Raw genomic sequence first — 13,180 nt, 5'->3', positions numbered from 1 at the left:
TTCATCTCCCCTCTTTGATTCTTCTTGTCCTGATTGGCTTCAGTTCCCCCCCACTGTAAAATACATATTGGACTAGAATCAAACTGGCATTCCATTGGCCAAAGTTGGCCTGCTTGGATGTGTTGTTTGGCCCATGTAAAGGGCTTAAAGAGGAAACCAGAGCCAACATTTGAAAATTGAGATATTTTACATAGAAATCTAGAATTTCATCTTCTCTTGAAAAATCAGGAGATGGGGCAACAATGAGCCCACATTCCTGCATGGCAACAATTGGCTAGAGCCAAGTGACAGCTGCCCCCTTAGGTAGAGCATGCACTGTCAATTGGCCAGACCCCATCTGGCCTGCTCTACTCATTTATATAATCTGCTTGATTCTGCAGACATCTCAATTTGTGGCCCTCTGGACAACTGGAAGCAGTCTATGCCAGGAAAGGCGTAGGCACTTACTTGCTGAATGAATAAATCTCCTACCCTTTTTTTTTTCCTCTACCATTTTCTTATCTAGCCATGTTAAGAAATCCCAGTTATTGAGTAAAGAGCTTCTCCCTTTGAAAAGTGAATTGAACAAGTCTGTTAGAGTCAGGAGAGTCTAAGTTATACTGTGGTAACAAACAACTCCTATATCTCAGTGCCTTACAACAAGGGTTTATTATTTGCTCACACACACAAACCTAGACACAAAATGAAAACATCCTCAGATTTTCACATGCATGGATAAGTATATGAGCGTGTCAGTATGTTCACAATCACGAATCCAATAAAACCTCTGGCAGATGAACATATGGACTCACACAGAACCCTATTTAGAGACTGATCAGCTTAGATTGTACAACCCTGTTTTCATAAGAGACATTAAAAGGCCCTGGGATCCAAGAAAGTAAAGGATGGAGGTACAAGAATATCCATCCTCAGTCAAGGAATTGCCCCGTATAAAAAAACGGGTCTGAAAGCTTATATAAGCGCCTAAGGGCTTAGAAAAAGACATTAAGAATTTTGGACATTAAGCATTTTGCAAATGCATACATAGGCAGTATTTTAGTGAGTTCTCCCCCTCTGGGCTTCTAGCTCAAGGGGGAGATGCACCCCAGGTGTCCATTAGGCAGAGAAACAGAGCTGGCTGGCGCAGGTCCAAGAGAGGCGTTAGGAGGCTGAAGTCCTCTATCTCCAGCAGGAGCTGTAGACACAAAGAAAGGGGTCAGGGTCAGGTCACACCCATTTCCCCTCCTGGCTCTCCCCTCTTTTTTGTTCCACCCAATCAAGGCTTTGTCACCTGGACTGTATTGCACAGAACTCTCCCTTGCTGGTTTGCCCACCTCAAGTCCTGCCTCCTCCAAACCCTCCATCACAGCCACCACATTTCTTTTTGTCAAGCCCAGTGTCTCTGAATATGCTCCTCCCTAGTTCAGACATTCCCTGGCTCCTCATCACCCACAGTGGCTGATCTAACCTCCTAAGCCTGGCATGCCAGACCTCCGTGACTGGTAGCCTCTCCACCCTCATCCCCTCTGTTCCAGCAGTTCCTTCAGGGTGGCTGCTTCACTCACACTCCATACCGAATGCACCATTTTGGTCTGGCCGTGCCCAGCCTTCCCTCTCAGCCTCCCCAGGTGTCTATCTCGCCTCCAGTCCTTCCTCCCCAGGCTCATCAGTGAGATACAGCCGCAAAACACGACTTGTGAAGGCATCCATGCTCCACCTTGAGACTGGAAGCTCCCTGAAGGCAGGAACCAGATCTCCTTCTGCACTAGGCTCTTGCCACCTATGTATGTCCTTCCCAGGTCACAGCAGACTTCAGGGGTCTGGATAGAAAGTCCTGGGCTGGGAGTCAGGAGACCTGGTTCTTCCACTTGATATGCTGCATGCCCTAGGGTAGGTCCCTGCTACTCTTAGGGACTTGGTTTCCTTATTTCTTGACATCAGGGCACTGGACATTTGGTGTTGAGCACAATGCTCGATAAACCGATGATTCACTGAACAACCATGTACTGCCACTTCAAGAGTCAGACTGAGGAGCTTGGCTGCCTGGGCCCAAAGAGGTTCAACCCCCAACCCCCCTCCTACTCTGACTTCCCAGTCAGGCCCTGCTTAACACAACCGCCTCCCATTTCCCAACTATCCCCAACCCCATGTTCTCCTTTCAAAGACCAGGCTACCTGGTGCAACTCAGGGCTGGAGCACAGAGATGGAGCCAGAAGGGGCCTGGGAAGATTCTCTCAGAGCCAGCAGAGCCTCGGCCGCTTCCAGTTTTCGCTGCCACTCTGAGGAGGCAGAAACCGAGACCTGGTCGGAAGCTTTGGGAGCCTGCGAAGCAAAGGATGTGAGAGAATGGGAGCTGGGAACCCACACCTCCCCCGTGCCCCTTCAGTCCCCAGCTACCCTGAGGCCTTCTGCTCTTCTCCTTCACTAAGCTTGGCCCCTGCCAGGGTTCTGGACCCCACAATTTCCCCAGAATCCGTGGCTGCAGTAGAAGGGGGTTAAGGGTGGCACAGGGCTGGAGGATCAGAGTTGAGCATCTAGGAACAAGGAAAGGAGAAGCCAGGGGATTTACCCCTCTGGCAGGCACATACTACCAGTAGAGAGAGAGGAGCAAGGATTTTGCAATATCTGCATGTGGGAGTCTGAATGCCAGCTGGCCATTAGTCGTTGTGGCTTGGACAAGTCCGTTCCCCTGCTTGGACTGTCTTCTTTTCTGTACCTTTCTTTTTCTATATCTTTCCTGAGACACTAATTCCTCCCAGCTTTTTCAAAACTCCCAAGGCAACAGTAAAGATTATGGGAAGTCAGAGGTGTCTGTGTTTTAATCTTCAAGGCACCTGGAGTGACGTGATTACTGTCCCTGTCCAAGGACTGGTTCTTGCCTCCATATTCCCCAATCAAGTTTCCCAAGGCACTTGAAGGGCCAGCTTGGCTCATCTCCAGGAACTTTTCTCTGACGGTTATTAGACTCTCGCCTGGGTGAGATGGTGGGCCTCACCATCATGGCCCCCCTTCTCAGCAGGAGCTTCTATCCCATCGATTTGTTTCATGTGGAATAACAGCCTCCAGTTGTCAAAGGCCTGCTATGTGGCAGGCCTTGTGCTAGTCCTCTTGTCAATGTTATAGGTGTAGAATATTGTCCCCTCTCAGTACACTGATAGGAAAATAGAGGCTCAGAGATGTAAAGTTACTTTTCCAAAGTCTCACAAATTGGAAATGGCAAATCTGGGAGAGCTCTGTCGTTGCCCCATAGTCTGAGATGCCACCTTCTCCTCCTCCTCCTCCTCCTCCTCCTCCTCCACTTGCACCGCACTGCCTTCACTTCCTCTTTCTTGCTGCCATGGCCTTAACCAGAAGGTTGGGCACTCAATAACAAAATATACAACTAGCTCCATGGTCCTTCTCACTCTACTCACCTGCTGGGCAGGGCAGGGGGTCTGTGTGTCTTCCTGGAAAGAGAAATTGTTAGTTGCTTCTTCAAGGGTGCTGGAGTCCAGGACAGAGACAAACATTCCGAGGCCAGACCGATCAGCAGAGCTCCTTGGGAGCTTGCCTGCAGGAGCAGAGAGCACAGGTTGGAGTCAGGGACCAAGCTGGCCATGGAAAGGAGATGTGGGCATGTTTTAGGACAACGATAGGAGCCCAGGATGTCAGAGTTGGGAAGACCTTGAAGACCAGCTAGTCCTACTCTTCATTTTGGGACTGGGGACTATGAGACCCAGAGAGAAGTATTTTTTTCCCCCAGGGTCATATGGCAAGTTGCAGTAGGGTTAGAGATGGTACCCAGGTCTTCAGGACACAGGAAGGGGTCTGGGCAGTGGCTGAGGTGGAAGCTTCCCACACTGGCCCCAGACTCCTCCCCAGGGGTTGCACAGGGGTGGGCCTCAAGCTGATGTTCTCCTTCCCAACTGTGAGAGACTGGGGACAGCTTAGGTGAGCCTTTCTCCCTGACCGTCTCCCCCCGACTCTACCTCCCACCCAATCTGAGGCCTCATCCCACTGTGGACCTTTTTGACCGCACCCCCCCCCCAGATGTCTCCAGCCCACCAACACTTGGTAGATAATATTGATGAGGTTTTATAGTTGGGGAAGCTAAGGCCCAAGGAGTAACTTGCCCAAAGCCACATCGAAATTGGGTGGTAGGACTGGTGACAGAACTACTCATGCTCCCTACACCCAAAACTCAGACACCCTCCCTGGCCAGAGATACTCACTGGGGACTCCTGCTTGAATGGCCAACTTGTTGACATGACTGTGAGCTTTGGGAGAGGTGGTCCCACTCCTTATCAGTCCTTCAGTCAGGTGCCTCTTTCGGAGTGGCCCCTGCTCCGACTTCAAGGTACTCTCAGCAGGCAAGATGCTGCAGTGTTCCCTAAAGTGGGGGATTGCAGGTCTAAAGTCAGTCACCTTTAGAGGAGCCCACTCCCCTCCCCTTGTCAGACACCATACTCACGAGAAGAGGGCACACTTGTGACACTCGCAGACCTTGAAGAGGCAGTAGTGCTCCTGGTCCTTGACTTGGGCAGTGATGCCGTGTTTGTGGCAGCGGGCTCTGCGACGTTTAGCTCTTCTGGGGCCAGGTTCAATCCCCCATGGGGCTCCGGTCTCAAGTCCAGTGGTGGAGTCAGGGGGGCCGCAGGGCACAGCAGGCATTTCATTGGGATCCATGGTTCTAGAGCAAGGAGTGGAGGTCAGGGTGGCCACATGATCCCCTACCCACAACGTACTTCCTCTCCCTTGGAAAGCCCCATCTGAGGCGGCTGGATTCTTCTCCACCCAGCTCACCGTTGAAATGAGATTGTACCCTCCCTTCTTACTTCGTGTAGCCTCCTTCCCAGGGCGCTCCACTCACGCATAGGCAGGTTGCAAGAAACTCTGGGCATGGGTCCTGTATATTTTCAATCCAATTACTAGTCTCTCTGCCTACCTTCACTCCACATAGACACCCTTCACAGGCATGCACATGCACTCTCACGCCCCCTTCAACAATTACTACTTCCCTTTCTCATGTATCATCTTGTATTCTGCTATGCCCAGCTATTATTCCTGGCATCCACTTCCACAATTGTCTTCCTAACCTCCTGCATTCATTCACTCCCTAATCATGATTCTATGCCCCTCTGCATTCAATTCTATTATTAGTCTCCTGTATGCCCTACATTCAATCTTCCTCTCACCTTCCATTCCTATTTTTTTTCTTGCACCCCATCGAAATCTTAATTATTCTCTTGCTCCCTCTTTAAACTGACACCCCTTTGCATCTCATGAAATCATATTCTGCTGGATCTCAAGCCCCTGTTTCAATCATTATTTTCATTAATTCCCTCAATTATTTATCAAGTAGATGTTTGTTGATCCCCCCTAGTGAATGCCAGACCCTGATCTAGTCAAAAGCCAACTCCTCACTACACTAATTGTTCTCTTGCACCAACACACCCTCTCTGCTTTCATGCAAACCCGTGCATTCCCTCCACAGCCTCCCAACAATCTTCCATGCTCCTCTCCAAACTTCAACAATTATGCTTGGGCTTCCCTGGTGGCGCAGGGGTTGAGAGTCCGCCTGCCGATGCAGGGGACACGGGTTCGTGCCCCAGTCCGGGAAGATCCCACATGCCACGGAGCGGCTGGGCCCGTGAGCCATGGCCGCTGAGCCTGCGCATCGGGAGCCTGTGCTCCACAACGGGAGAGGCCACAACAGTGAGAGGCCCGCGTACCGCAAAAAAAAAAACAAAAACCAATCACGCTTGAGCACACCTTCCCCTCCTCCCGCACCCAGAGTGCACCACCTCCTCTCAGGCTGCCAGACCATTCCCTGCCACACCCACCTCAGAATCAAAGGGAGGGGCATAAGCCCTGCCCCAGGGGCCAGAGGCCGGGTGTCAGGAGGCCTCAGCAAGCGGTCGTCCGTCCCACAGGACTTCAGCCAAGGGGGCTGGGGTTGGGTGTGGAGTGGGAGGTGGGGGTGGGGGTGGGGCGGGGCGGGACATGAGGTACCCGGCTGAGATGGAGGAGAGGAGAAGGGGTTGGGGATCCATAGCAGGAGGGAGGGAGGAAAGAAGAGGTGTGGAGAATGAGGGTCCTATTCCTGATGCCAGTCTGTGGTTACCCCAGCCTCCACCAGGTCAGAATCAATCTGCTGGGACAGGAGACCTGAAGGAAGCCTCAGCTCTCGCTCCCTTTCCCGCTCTGCCTTCAAAGGCCAATGAGCTTCCAGCTCTGCCTTTCACCTCCCACTGCTATGGCCAGCGACCAATGAGCTTCAAGCTCATCCGAAGGTCACTGACCAAAGTCCCGCCCCACTCGTCGCTTCCCTCCCAGTTCTCCTCTCGCTGGCTTTATTGGGCGGCCGGCCATTTAACTCCGGAAGTGAAGTAGAGCTTTGTGCTCTCCAAACCTTGTTTCCCGAACTGTTCTCTCTTTGGATGTGAAATACTGTACACGCATGCCTTTTAAACACACGTCCTTGGTATTCTGTAACTTACTTTTACAAAATTCAGCGTGTGTTTCTAAGGTCGCTCCGTATTCCTATGTCAGGGATTCTCAGGCAGGGGTTCGTAATTCACAGTCAGATTTTGCATCTCCAGGGAACATTTGGCACTGTCTGGAGTCATTTTGGTCTTTATTCGTGTGTCTCTGTTTCTGAATTCCCTGTTCTGTTCCACAGATAAATTGGTCTATTCCTGTGCCAGTACTACACTGTGTTAATTTTTATCTCTTGGTAAGACATTTTGATCTCTGGTAGGACAAGTCTTCACACCTTATTCATCATCTCCAGGCTTATCTTTACTATTCTTCGCCTTTTGCCCTTCCTAAATTCTAAAATATAAATGTTAGGATCAGCATGACATGTTTCCTGAAAACTCATTTGCGGTAGATTTGGATTGCATTTTCATTGAATCTGTGGATCAGTTAAGAGAGAATTGGCTATCTTTATGATATCCAGCCTTCCTAGTCACCAACATGGGATGGCTCTCTATTTTTGTGGGTCTTCTTTAATGTTGGAATCTCTCAGCTTAGTATTTAGCTTTACCTTTTGTACGTTCAGATCTTGTACATCCTTTATTGCATTTATCCCAAGAACTCTGGAATGTTGTTGCTCTGGTGCTTGATATCTGGTTACAATAACATTTTCTATCTGTATCTGATTTCTAGAATTCCACTTGGCTTTTTAAAAAATATGTTGATCTCGGGGGCTTCCCTGGTGGCGCAGTGGTTGGGAGTCCGCCTGCCAGTGCACGGGACACGGGTTCGTGCCCCGGTCCGGGAGGATCCCACCTGCTCCAGAGCGGCTGGGCCCGTGGGCCATGGCTGCTGGGCCTGCGCGTCTGGAGCCAGTGCTCCGCAGCGGGAGAGGCCACAGCAGTGGGAAGCCCACGTACCGGAAAAAAAAAAAATATATATATATATATATATATATATTTATATATTTATATATTGATCTCAAAGTCAGCCACCATACTAAACTCTGTGATATCTAATCATGTGCCTATAAGTGGTGCACAGTCTTCTGTGAATCTATGAGTAACAGAAGTAAGGTAATCAACTTACAAGTTTCTTACTGGCTGGCTAGGACATCCACTACAAGGTAAAATAGAGACTGCAAAATTGGGCATCTTTGGGTTATTCCTAATATTAAACAGAATGATGCCAACATTTCCATATTAAAATGGGCTTGCTGTGTTTCATTGTTTGCTTTAATTCTTCAATTCTTTCTCTGTTTCTCCTTCCTTTCTTTCTTTCCTTCCTTCTCTCTTTTGTTTCTTCCGTTCTCTCTCTCTTTTCTCATTCTTTCTTTCTTTCCCTTTATCAGATTAAGGAATATCTCTTGTATTTCTAGCTTAATAAGATTGTCTTAAAAATCATGAATAGATATAGGATTATACTTTTTTGGCCTCCACTGAAATGATCAAGACTCTAATCATTTAATCTGTTAACACAGTGAGGGTTATTTATAAGATTTTTTTTTTCGAAATCTTTAGTGAAGTACACATCTTAGTGAGTTTCCAAAAACTAAACATAAACATCCAGTTAGCATCTGGAGCAAACAGCAGAATATATTAGCAACACACAAACCTCTCTCATGCCCCCTTCCATCTATAGTTTTTCTAATGTTAAACCAGATTTGCTCTCCTAGGATAGATGTAACTTAGTTATGGCGTATCATCTTTTGTGTACACTGGTGGGCTCAGTTTGCTAAAGTTTTGCTTAGAATTTTTTGTGTCTTCGGTTCACGAGGAAGATTGACTTGATGTTTCATTCCTCATAGCATCTTTGCTGGTTCCAGGGTCAAGGTTTTCTAGTCTCATAGACTAAGTTGGGCAAAAGTCCCTCTTTGCTATCCTCTGGCAGTGTTCACGTAAGATTAGGATTATCTGTCTTGAAACTCTTTATTTATTTTTTAACATCTTTATTGGACTATAATTGCATTACAATGTTGTGTTAGTTTCTTCTGTATAACAAAGTGAATCAGCTATATGTATGCATATATCCCCATATCCCCTCCCTCTTGCATCACCCTCCCAACCTCCTATCCCACCCCTCTAGGTGGTCACAAAGCACCGAGCTAATCTCCCTGTGCCAGGCAACTGCATCCCACTAGCTATCTACTTTACACTTGGTAGTGCATATATGTCAATGCTATTCTCTCACTTCGTCCCAGCTTACCCTTCCTCTGCCCTGTATCCTCAAGTCCATTCTCTATGCCTGCGTCTTTATTCCTGTCCTGCCCCTGGGTTCATCAGAACAATTTTTTAACATCTTTATTGGAGTGTAATTGCTTTACAATGGTGTGTTAGTTTCTGCTGTATAACAAAGTGAATCAGCTATATGTACACATATATCCCCATATCCCCTCCCTCTGGCATCTCCCTCCCACCCTCCCTATCCCAGCCCTCTAGGTGGTCACAAAGCACCGAGCTAATCTCCCTGTGCTATGCAGCTGATTCCCACTTGCTATCTAGTTTACATTTGGTAGTGTATATACGTCAATGGTACTCTCTCACTTCGTCCCAGCTTACCCTTGCCCCTCCCTGGGTCCTGAAGTCCATTCTCTACGTGTGCGCCCTTATCCCCGTCCTGTCCCTAGTTCTTCACAACCATTTTTCTTTTTTTTTAGATTCCATATATATGTGTTAGCAAACGGTATTTGTCTTTCTCTTTCTGACTTACTTCACTCTGTATGACAGACTCTAGGTCCATCCACCTCACTACAAATAACTCAATTTTGTTTCTTTTTATGGCTGAGTAATATTCCATTGTATATAGGTGCCACATGTCCTTTATCCATGTATCTGTCGATGGACATTTAGGTTGCTTCCATATCCTGGCTATTGTATATAGAGCTGCGATGAACATTGTGGTACATGACACTTTCTTTTTTTTTTTTTTTTTAACATCTTTAGTGGAGTATAATTGCCTTACAAGGGTGTGTTAGTTTCTGCTTTATAACAAAGTGAATCAGTCATACATATACATATGCCCCCATATCTCTTCCCTCTTGCATATCCCTCCCTCCCACCTTCCCTATCCCAGACCTCTAGGTGGTCACAAAGCACCGAGCTGATCTCCCTGTGCTATGCGGCTGATTCCCACTAGCTATCTAGTTTACATTTGGTAGTGTATATATGTCAATGGTACTCTTCCACCTCGCCACAGCTTACCCTTGCCCCTCCCTGGGTCCTGAAGTCCATTCTCTACATGTGCGTCTTTATCCCCGTCCTGTCGCTAGTTCTTCAGAACCATTTTTCTTTTTTTTAGATTCCATATATATGTGTTAGCATATGGTATTTGTTTTTCTCTTTCTGACTTATTTCTTTCTGTATGACAGACTCTAGGTCCATCCACCTTAGTACAAATAACTCAACTTCGTTTCCTTCTATGGCTGAGTAATATTCCATTGTATATAGGTGCCACATGTTCTTTATCCATGTATCTGTCGATGGACATTTAGGTTGCTTCCGTGTCCTGGCTATTGTAAATAGAGCTGCAGTGAATATTGTGCTACATGTCTCTTTCTTTCTTTTTTAACATCTTTAGTGGAGTATAATTGCTTTACAAGGGTGTGTTACTTTCTGCTTCGTAACAAAGTGAATCTGTTATACATATACATATGTCCCCATATCTCTGCCCTCTTGCATCTCCCTCCCTCCCACCATCCCTATCCCGGCCCTCTACGTGGTCACAAAGCACCGAGCTGATCTCCCTGTGCTATGTGGTTGCTTCCCACTAGCAATCGGTTTTACCTTTGGTAGTGTAGATATGTACATGCCACTCTCTTACTTTGTCCCAGCTTACCCTTCCCCCTCCCTGTGTCCTCAAGTTCATTTTCTAGTAGGTCTGCGTCTTTATTCCTGTCCAGCCCCTAGGTTCTTCATGACCATTTTTTTTTAGATTCCATATATATGTGTTAGCATACGGTATTTGTTTTTCTCTTACTCACTTACTTCACTCTGTATGACAGACTCTAGGTCCATCTACCTCGGTACAAATGATTCAATTTTGTTTCTTTTTATGGCCGAGTAATATTCCATTGTATATATGTGCCACAACTTTTTTATCCATTCATCTGTTGATGGACACATACGTTGCTTCCATCTCCTGGCTATTGTAAATAGAGCTGCAATGAACATTATTGTGCATGACTCTTTTTGAATTATGGTTTTCTCAGGGTATACACCAAGTAGTGGGATTGCTGGGTCATGTGGTAGTTCTATTTTTAGTTCTTTAAGGAACCTCCTTAGTGGCTGTATCAATTTACATTCCCACCAACAGTGCAAGAAGTTTGCCTTTTCTCCACACCAGCTCCAGCATTTATTGTTTGTAGATATTTTAATGATGGCCCTTCTGACTGGTGTGAGGTGATACCTCAATGTAGTTTTGATTTGCATTTCTATAATGATTAGTGATGTTGAGCATTCTTTCATGTGTTTGTTGGCAAGCTGTATATCTTCTTTGGAGAAATGTCTATTTAAGTCTTCTGCCCATTTATGGATTGGGTTGGGTTTTTTTTTTTTCTCATATTGAGCTGCATGAGATGCTTGTAAATTTTGGAGATTAATCCTTTCTCAGTTGCTTCATTTGCAAATATTTTCTCCTAATCGAAGCATTGTCTTCTCATCTGGGTTATGGCTTCCTTTGCTGTGCAAAAGCATTTAAGTTGCATTGGGTCTCATTTGTTTATATTTGTTTTTCATTTCCATTTCTCTAGGAGGTGGGTCAAAAAGGATCTCGCTGTGATTTGTGTCATAGAGTGTTCTGCCTATGTTTTCCTCTAAGAGTTTTATAGTTTCTGGCCTTCAATCCATTTTCAGTTTATTTTTGTGTATGGTGTTAGGAAGTGTTCTAATTTCATTCTTTTACATGTAGCTGTCCGGTTTTCCCAGCACCACTTATTGAAGAGGCTGTCTTTTCTCCATTGTATATTCTGGCCTCCTTTATCAAAAATAAGTTGGCCGTAGGTGTGTGGGTTTCTCTCTGGGTTTTCTATCCTGTTCCTTTGATCTATATTTCTGTTTTTGTGCCAGTACCATACTGCCTTGATTACTGTAGCTCTGTAGTGTATTCTGAAATCCAGCAGCCTGATTCCTCCAGCTCCATTTTTGTTTCTCAAGATTGCTTTGGCTATTCGGGGTCTTTTGTGTTTCCAAAGAAATTGTGAATTTTTTTGTTCTAGTTCTGTGAAAAATGCCATTGGTAGTTTAATAGGTTTTGCATTAAAGCTGTAGATTGCTTTGGGTAGTATAGTCATTTTCACAATGTTGATCCTTCCAATCCAAGAACATGGTATATCTCTCCATCTGTTTGTATCGTGTTTAATTACTTTCATCAGTGTCTTATAGTTTTCTGCATACAGTTCTTTTTTCTCCTCAGGTAGGTTTATTCCTACGTATTTTATTATTTTTGTTGCATTGGTAAGTGAGTGTGTTTCCTTAATTTCTTTTTCAGATTTTTCATCGTTATTGTATAGCAATGCAAGAGATCTCTGTGCATTAATACTGTAACCTGCTGCTTCACCGAATCCATTGATTAGCTCCTCTAGTACTCTGGTAGCATCTTTAGGATTCTGTATGTATAGTATCATGTCATCTGCAAGCAGTGATAGTTTTTCTTCTTTTCCAATTTGGATTCCTTTGATTTCTTTTTCTTCTCTGATTGCCATGGCCCAAACTTCCAAAACTACGTTTAATAAGAGTGGTGAGAGTGGGCAATCTTGTCTTGCTCCTGATCTTAGAGGAAATGGTTTCAGTTTTCCACCATTGAGAACGATGCTGGCGGTGGGATTTTCAAATATGGCCATTATTATGTTGAGGTAGGTTCCCTCTATGTCTACTTTCTGGAGAGTTTTTATCATAAATGGGTGTTGAATTTTGTCAAAAGTTTTTTCTGCATGTATTGAGATCTTCATATGGTTTTTCTCCTTCAATTTGTTAACATGGTGTGTCACATTGATTTGCGTATATTGAAGAATCCTTGCATTCCTGGGTAAACCCCACTTGATCATGGTGCATGATCCTTTTAATGTGCCTTTGGATTCTGTTTGCTAGTACTTTTTTTGAGGATTTTTGCATCTATGTTCATCAGTGATATTGTCCTCTACTTTTCTTTTTTTTGTGACATCTTTGTCTGGCTTTGGTATCAGGGTGATGGTGGCCTCGTAGAATGAGTTTGGGAGTGGTCCTCCCTCTGCTATAGTATGGAAGAGCTTGAGAATCATAGGTGTTAGCTCCTCTCTAAATGTTTCATAGAATGGAACTTTTAATTAAAACTTGACCATTCAACAGCTAGGATGCTTGTTTGATTTACTTAAAAAATGGTACTGTGGGTGATGTCAAACATATACCATTAGAGTTTGTATACAAACTTATAATCTCCAAGTTCATGACAGTAGATCGGTGGTCCTGGAACATGAGCTTGCATCAGAATCACCCAGAGGGTTTGCTAACGCACAGGTTGCTGAGCTCTGCATCTGTAGTCTCAGATTAAAAATTCTGGGGTGAGACACAGAGTTTCCTTTTCTGACTAGCTCCCTGGTGATGCAGATGCTTCTGGAAGGGAACTACACTTTGAGAACCATTGTACAAGAGAGAAGAGCAAAGGAGCCCTCCAATTATCCATCACCCAACCGCAACCATCAATAACTCAGAGCCAATCTCAATTCACATATATCTTATCCCCTACCCCTCTCCCAGATTATTTTCAAGAAAGC

The 13,180-nt window shown here is 45.5% G+C and overlaps 1 protein-coding gene across 1 annotated transcript; it reads right to left on the bottom strand.

Moving 5' to 3' along the window:
* Positions 1–978: 978 nt before the first annotated feature.
* On the bottom strand, positions 979–4,644 carry LOC132418480 (doublesex- and mab-3-related transcription factor C2-like). The gene is made up of 5 exons (XM_060002360.1): positions 4,430–4,644; positions 4,191–4,348; positions 3,393–3,529; positions 2,154–2,301; positions 979–1,174 (listed from the first exon to the last, which is right to left on the bottom strand). The coding sequence occupies exons 1-4, from the start codon at positions 4,642–4,644 to the stop codon at positions 2,164–2,166; spliced, it is 648 nt and encodes a 215-aa protein (XP_059858343.1). The 3' UTR covers positions 979–1,174; positions 2,154–2,163.
* Between the last annotated feature and the right edge of the window lie 8,536 nt (positions 4,645–13,180).

Source organism: Delphinus delphis, chromosome X (genome assembly GCF_949987515.2).
Source record: "Delphinus delphis chromosome X, mDelDel1.2, whole genome shotgun sequence".
NCBI classification, from domain to species: Eukaryota; Metazoa; Chordata; class Mammalia; order Artiodactyla; family Delphinidae; genus Delphinus; species Delphinus delphis.
The sequence above is the reverse complement of the archived record's forward strand: the minus strand, read 5'-3'. Positions and strand labels throughout refer to the sequence as shown.

Bases quoted from the DNA above. Each gene is read 5' to 3' on its own strand.
- LOC132418480 (XM_060002360.1), bottom strand. From the start codon at position 4,644: ATGGATCCCAATGAAATGCCTGCTGTGCCCTGCGGCCCCCCTGACTCC. The intron at 4,349-4,429 runs GTGAGTATGGTG...CCCCCACTTTAG, and splicing joins CACAAGTGTGCCCTCTTCTC to GGAACACTGCAGCATCTTGC. The intron at 3,530-4,190 runs GTGAGTATCTCT...CTGCTCCTGCAG, and splicing joins CATTCAAGCAGGAGTCCCCA to GCAAGCTCCCAAGGAGCTCT.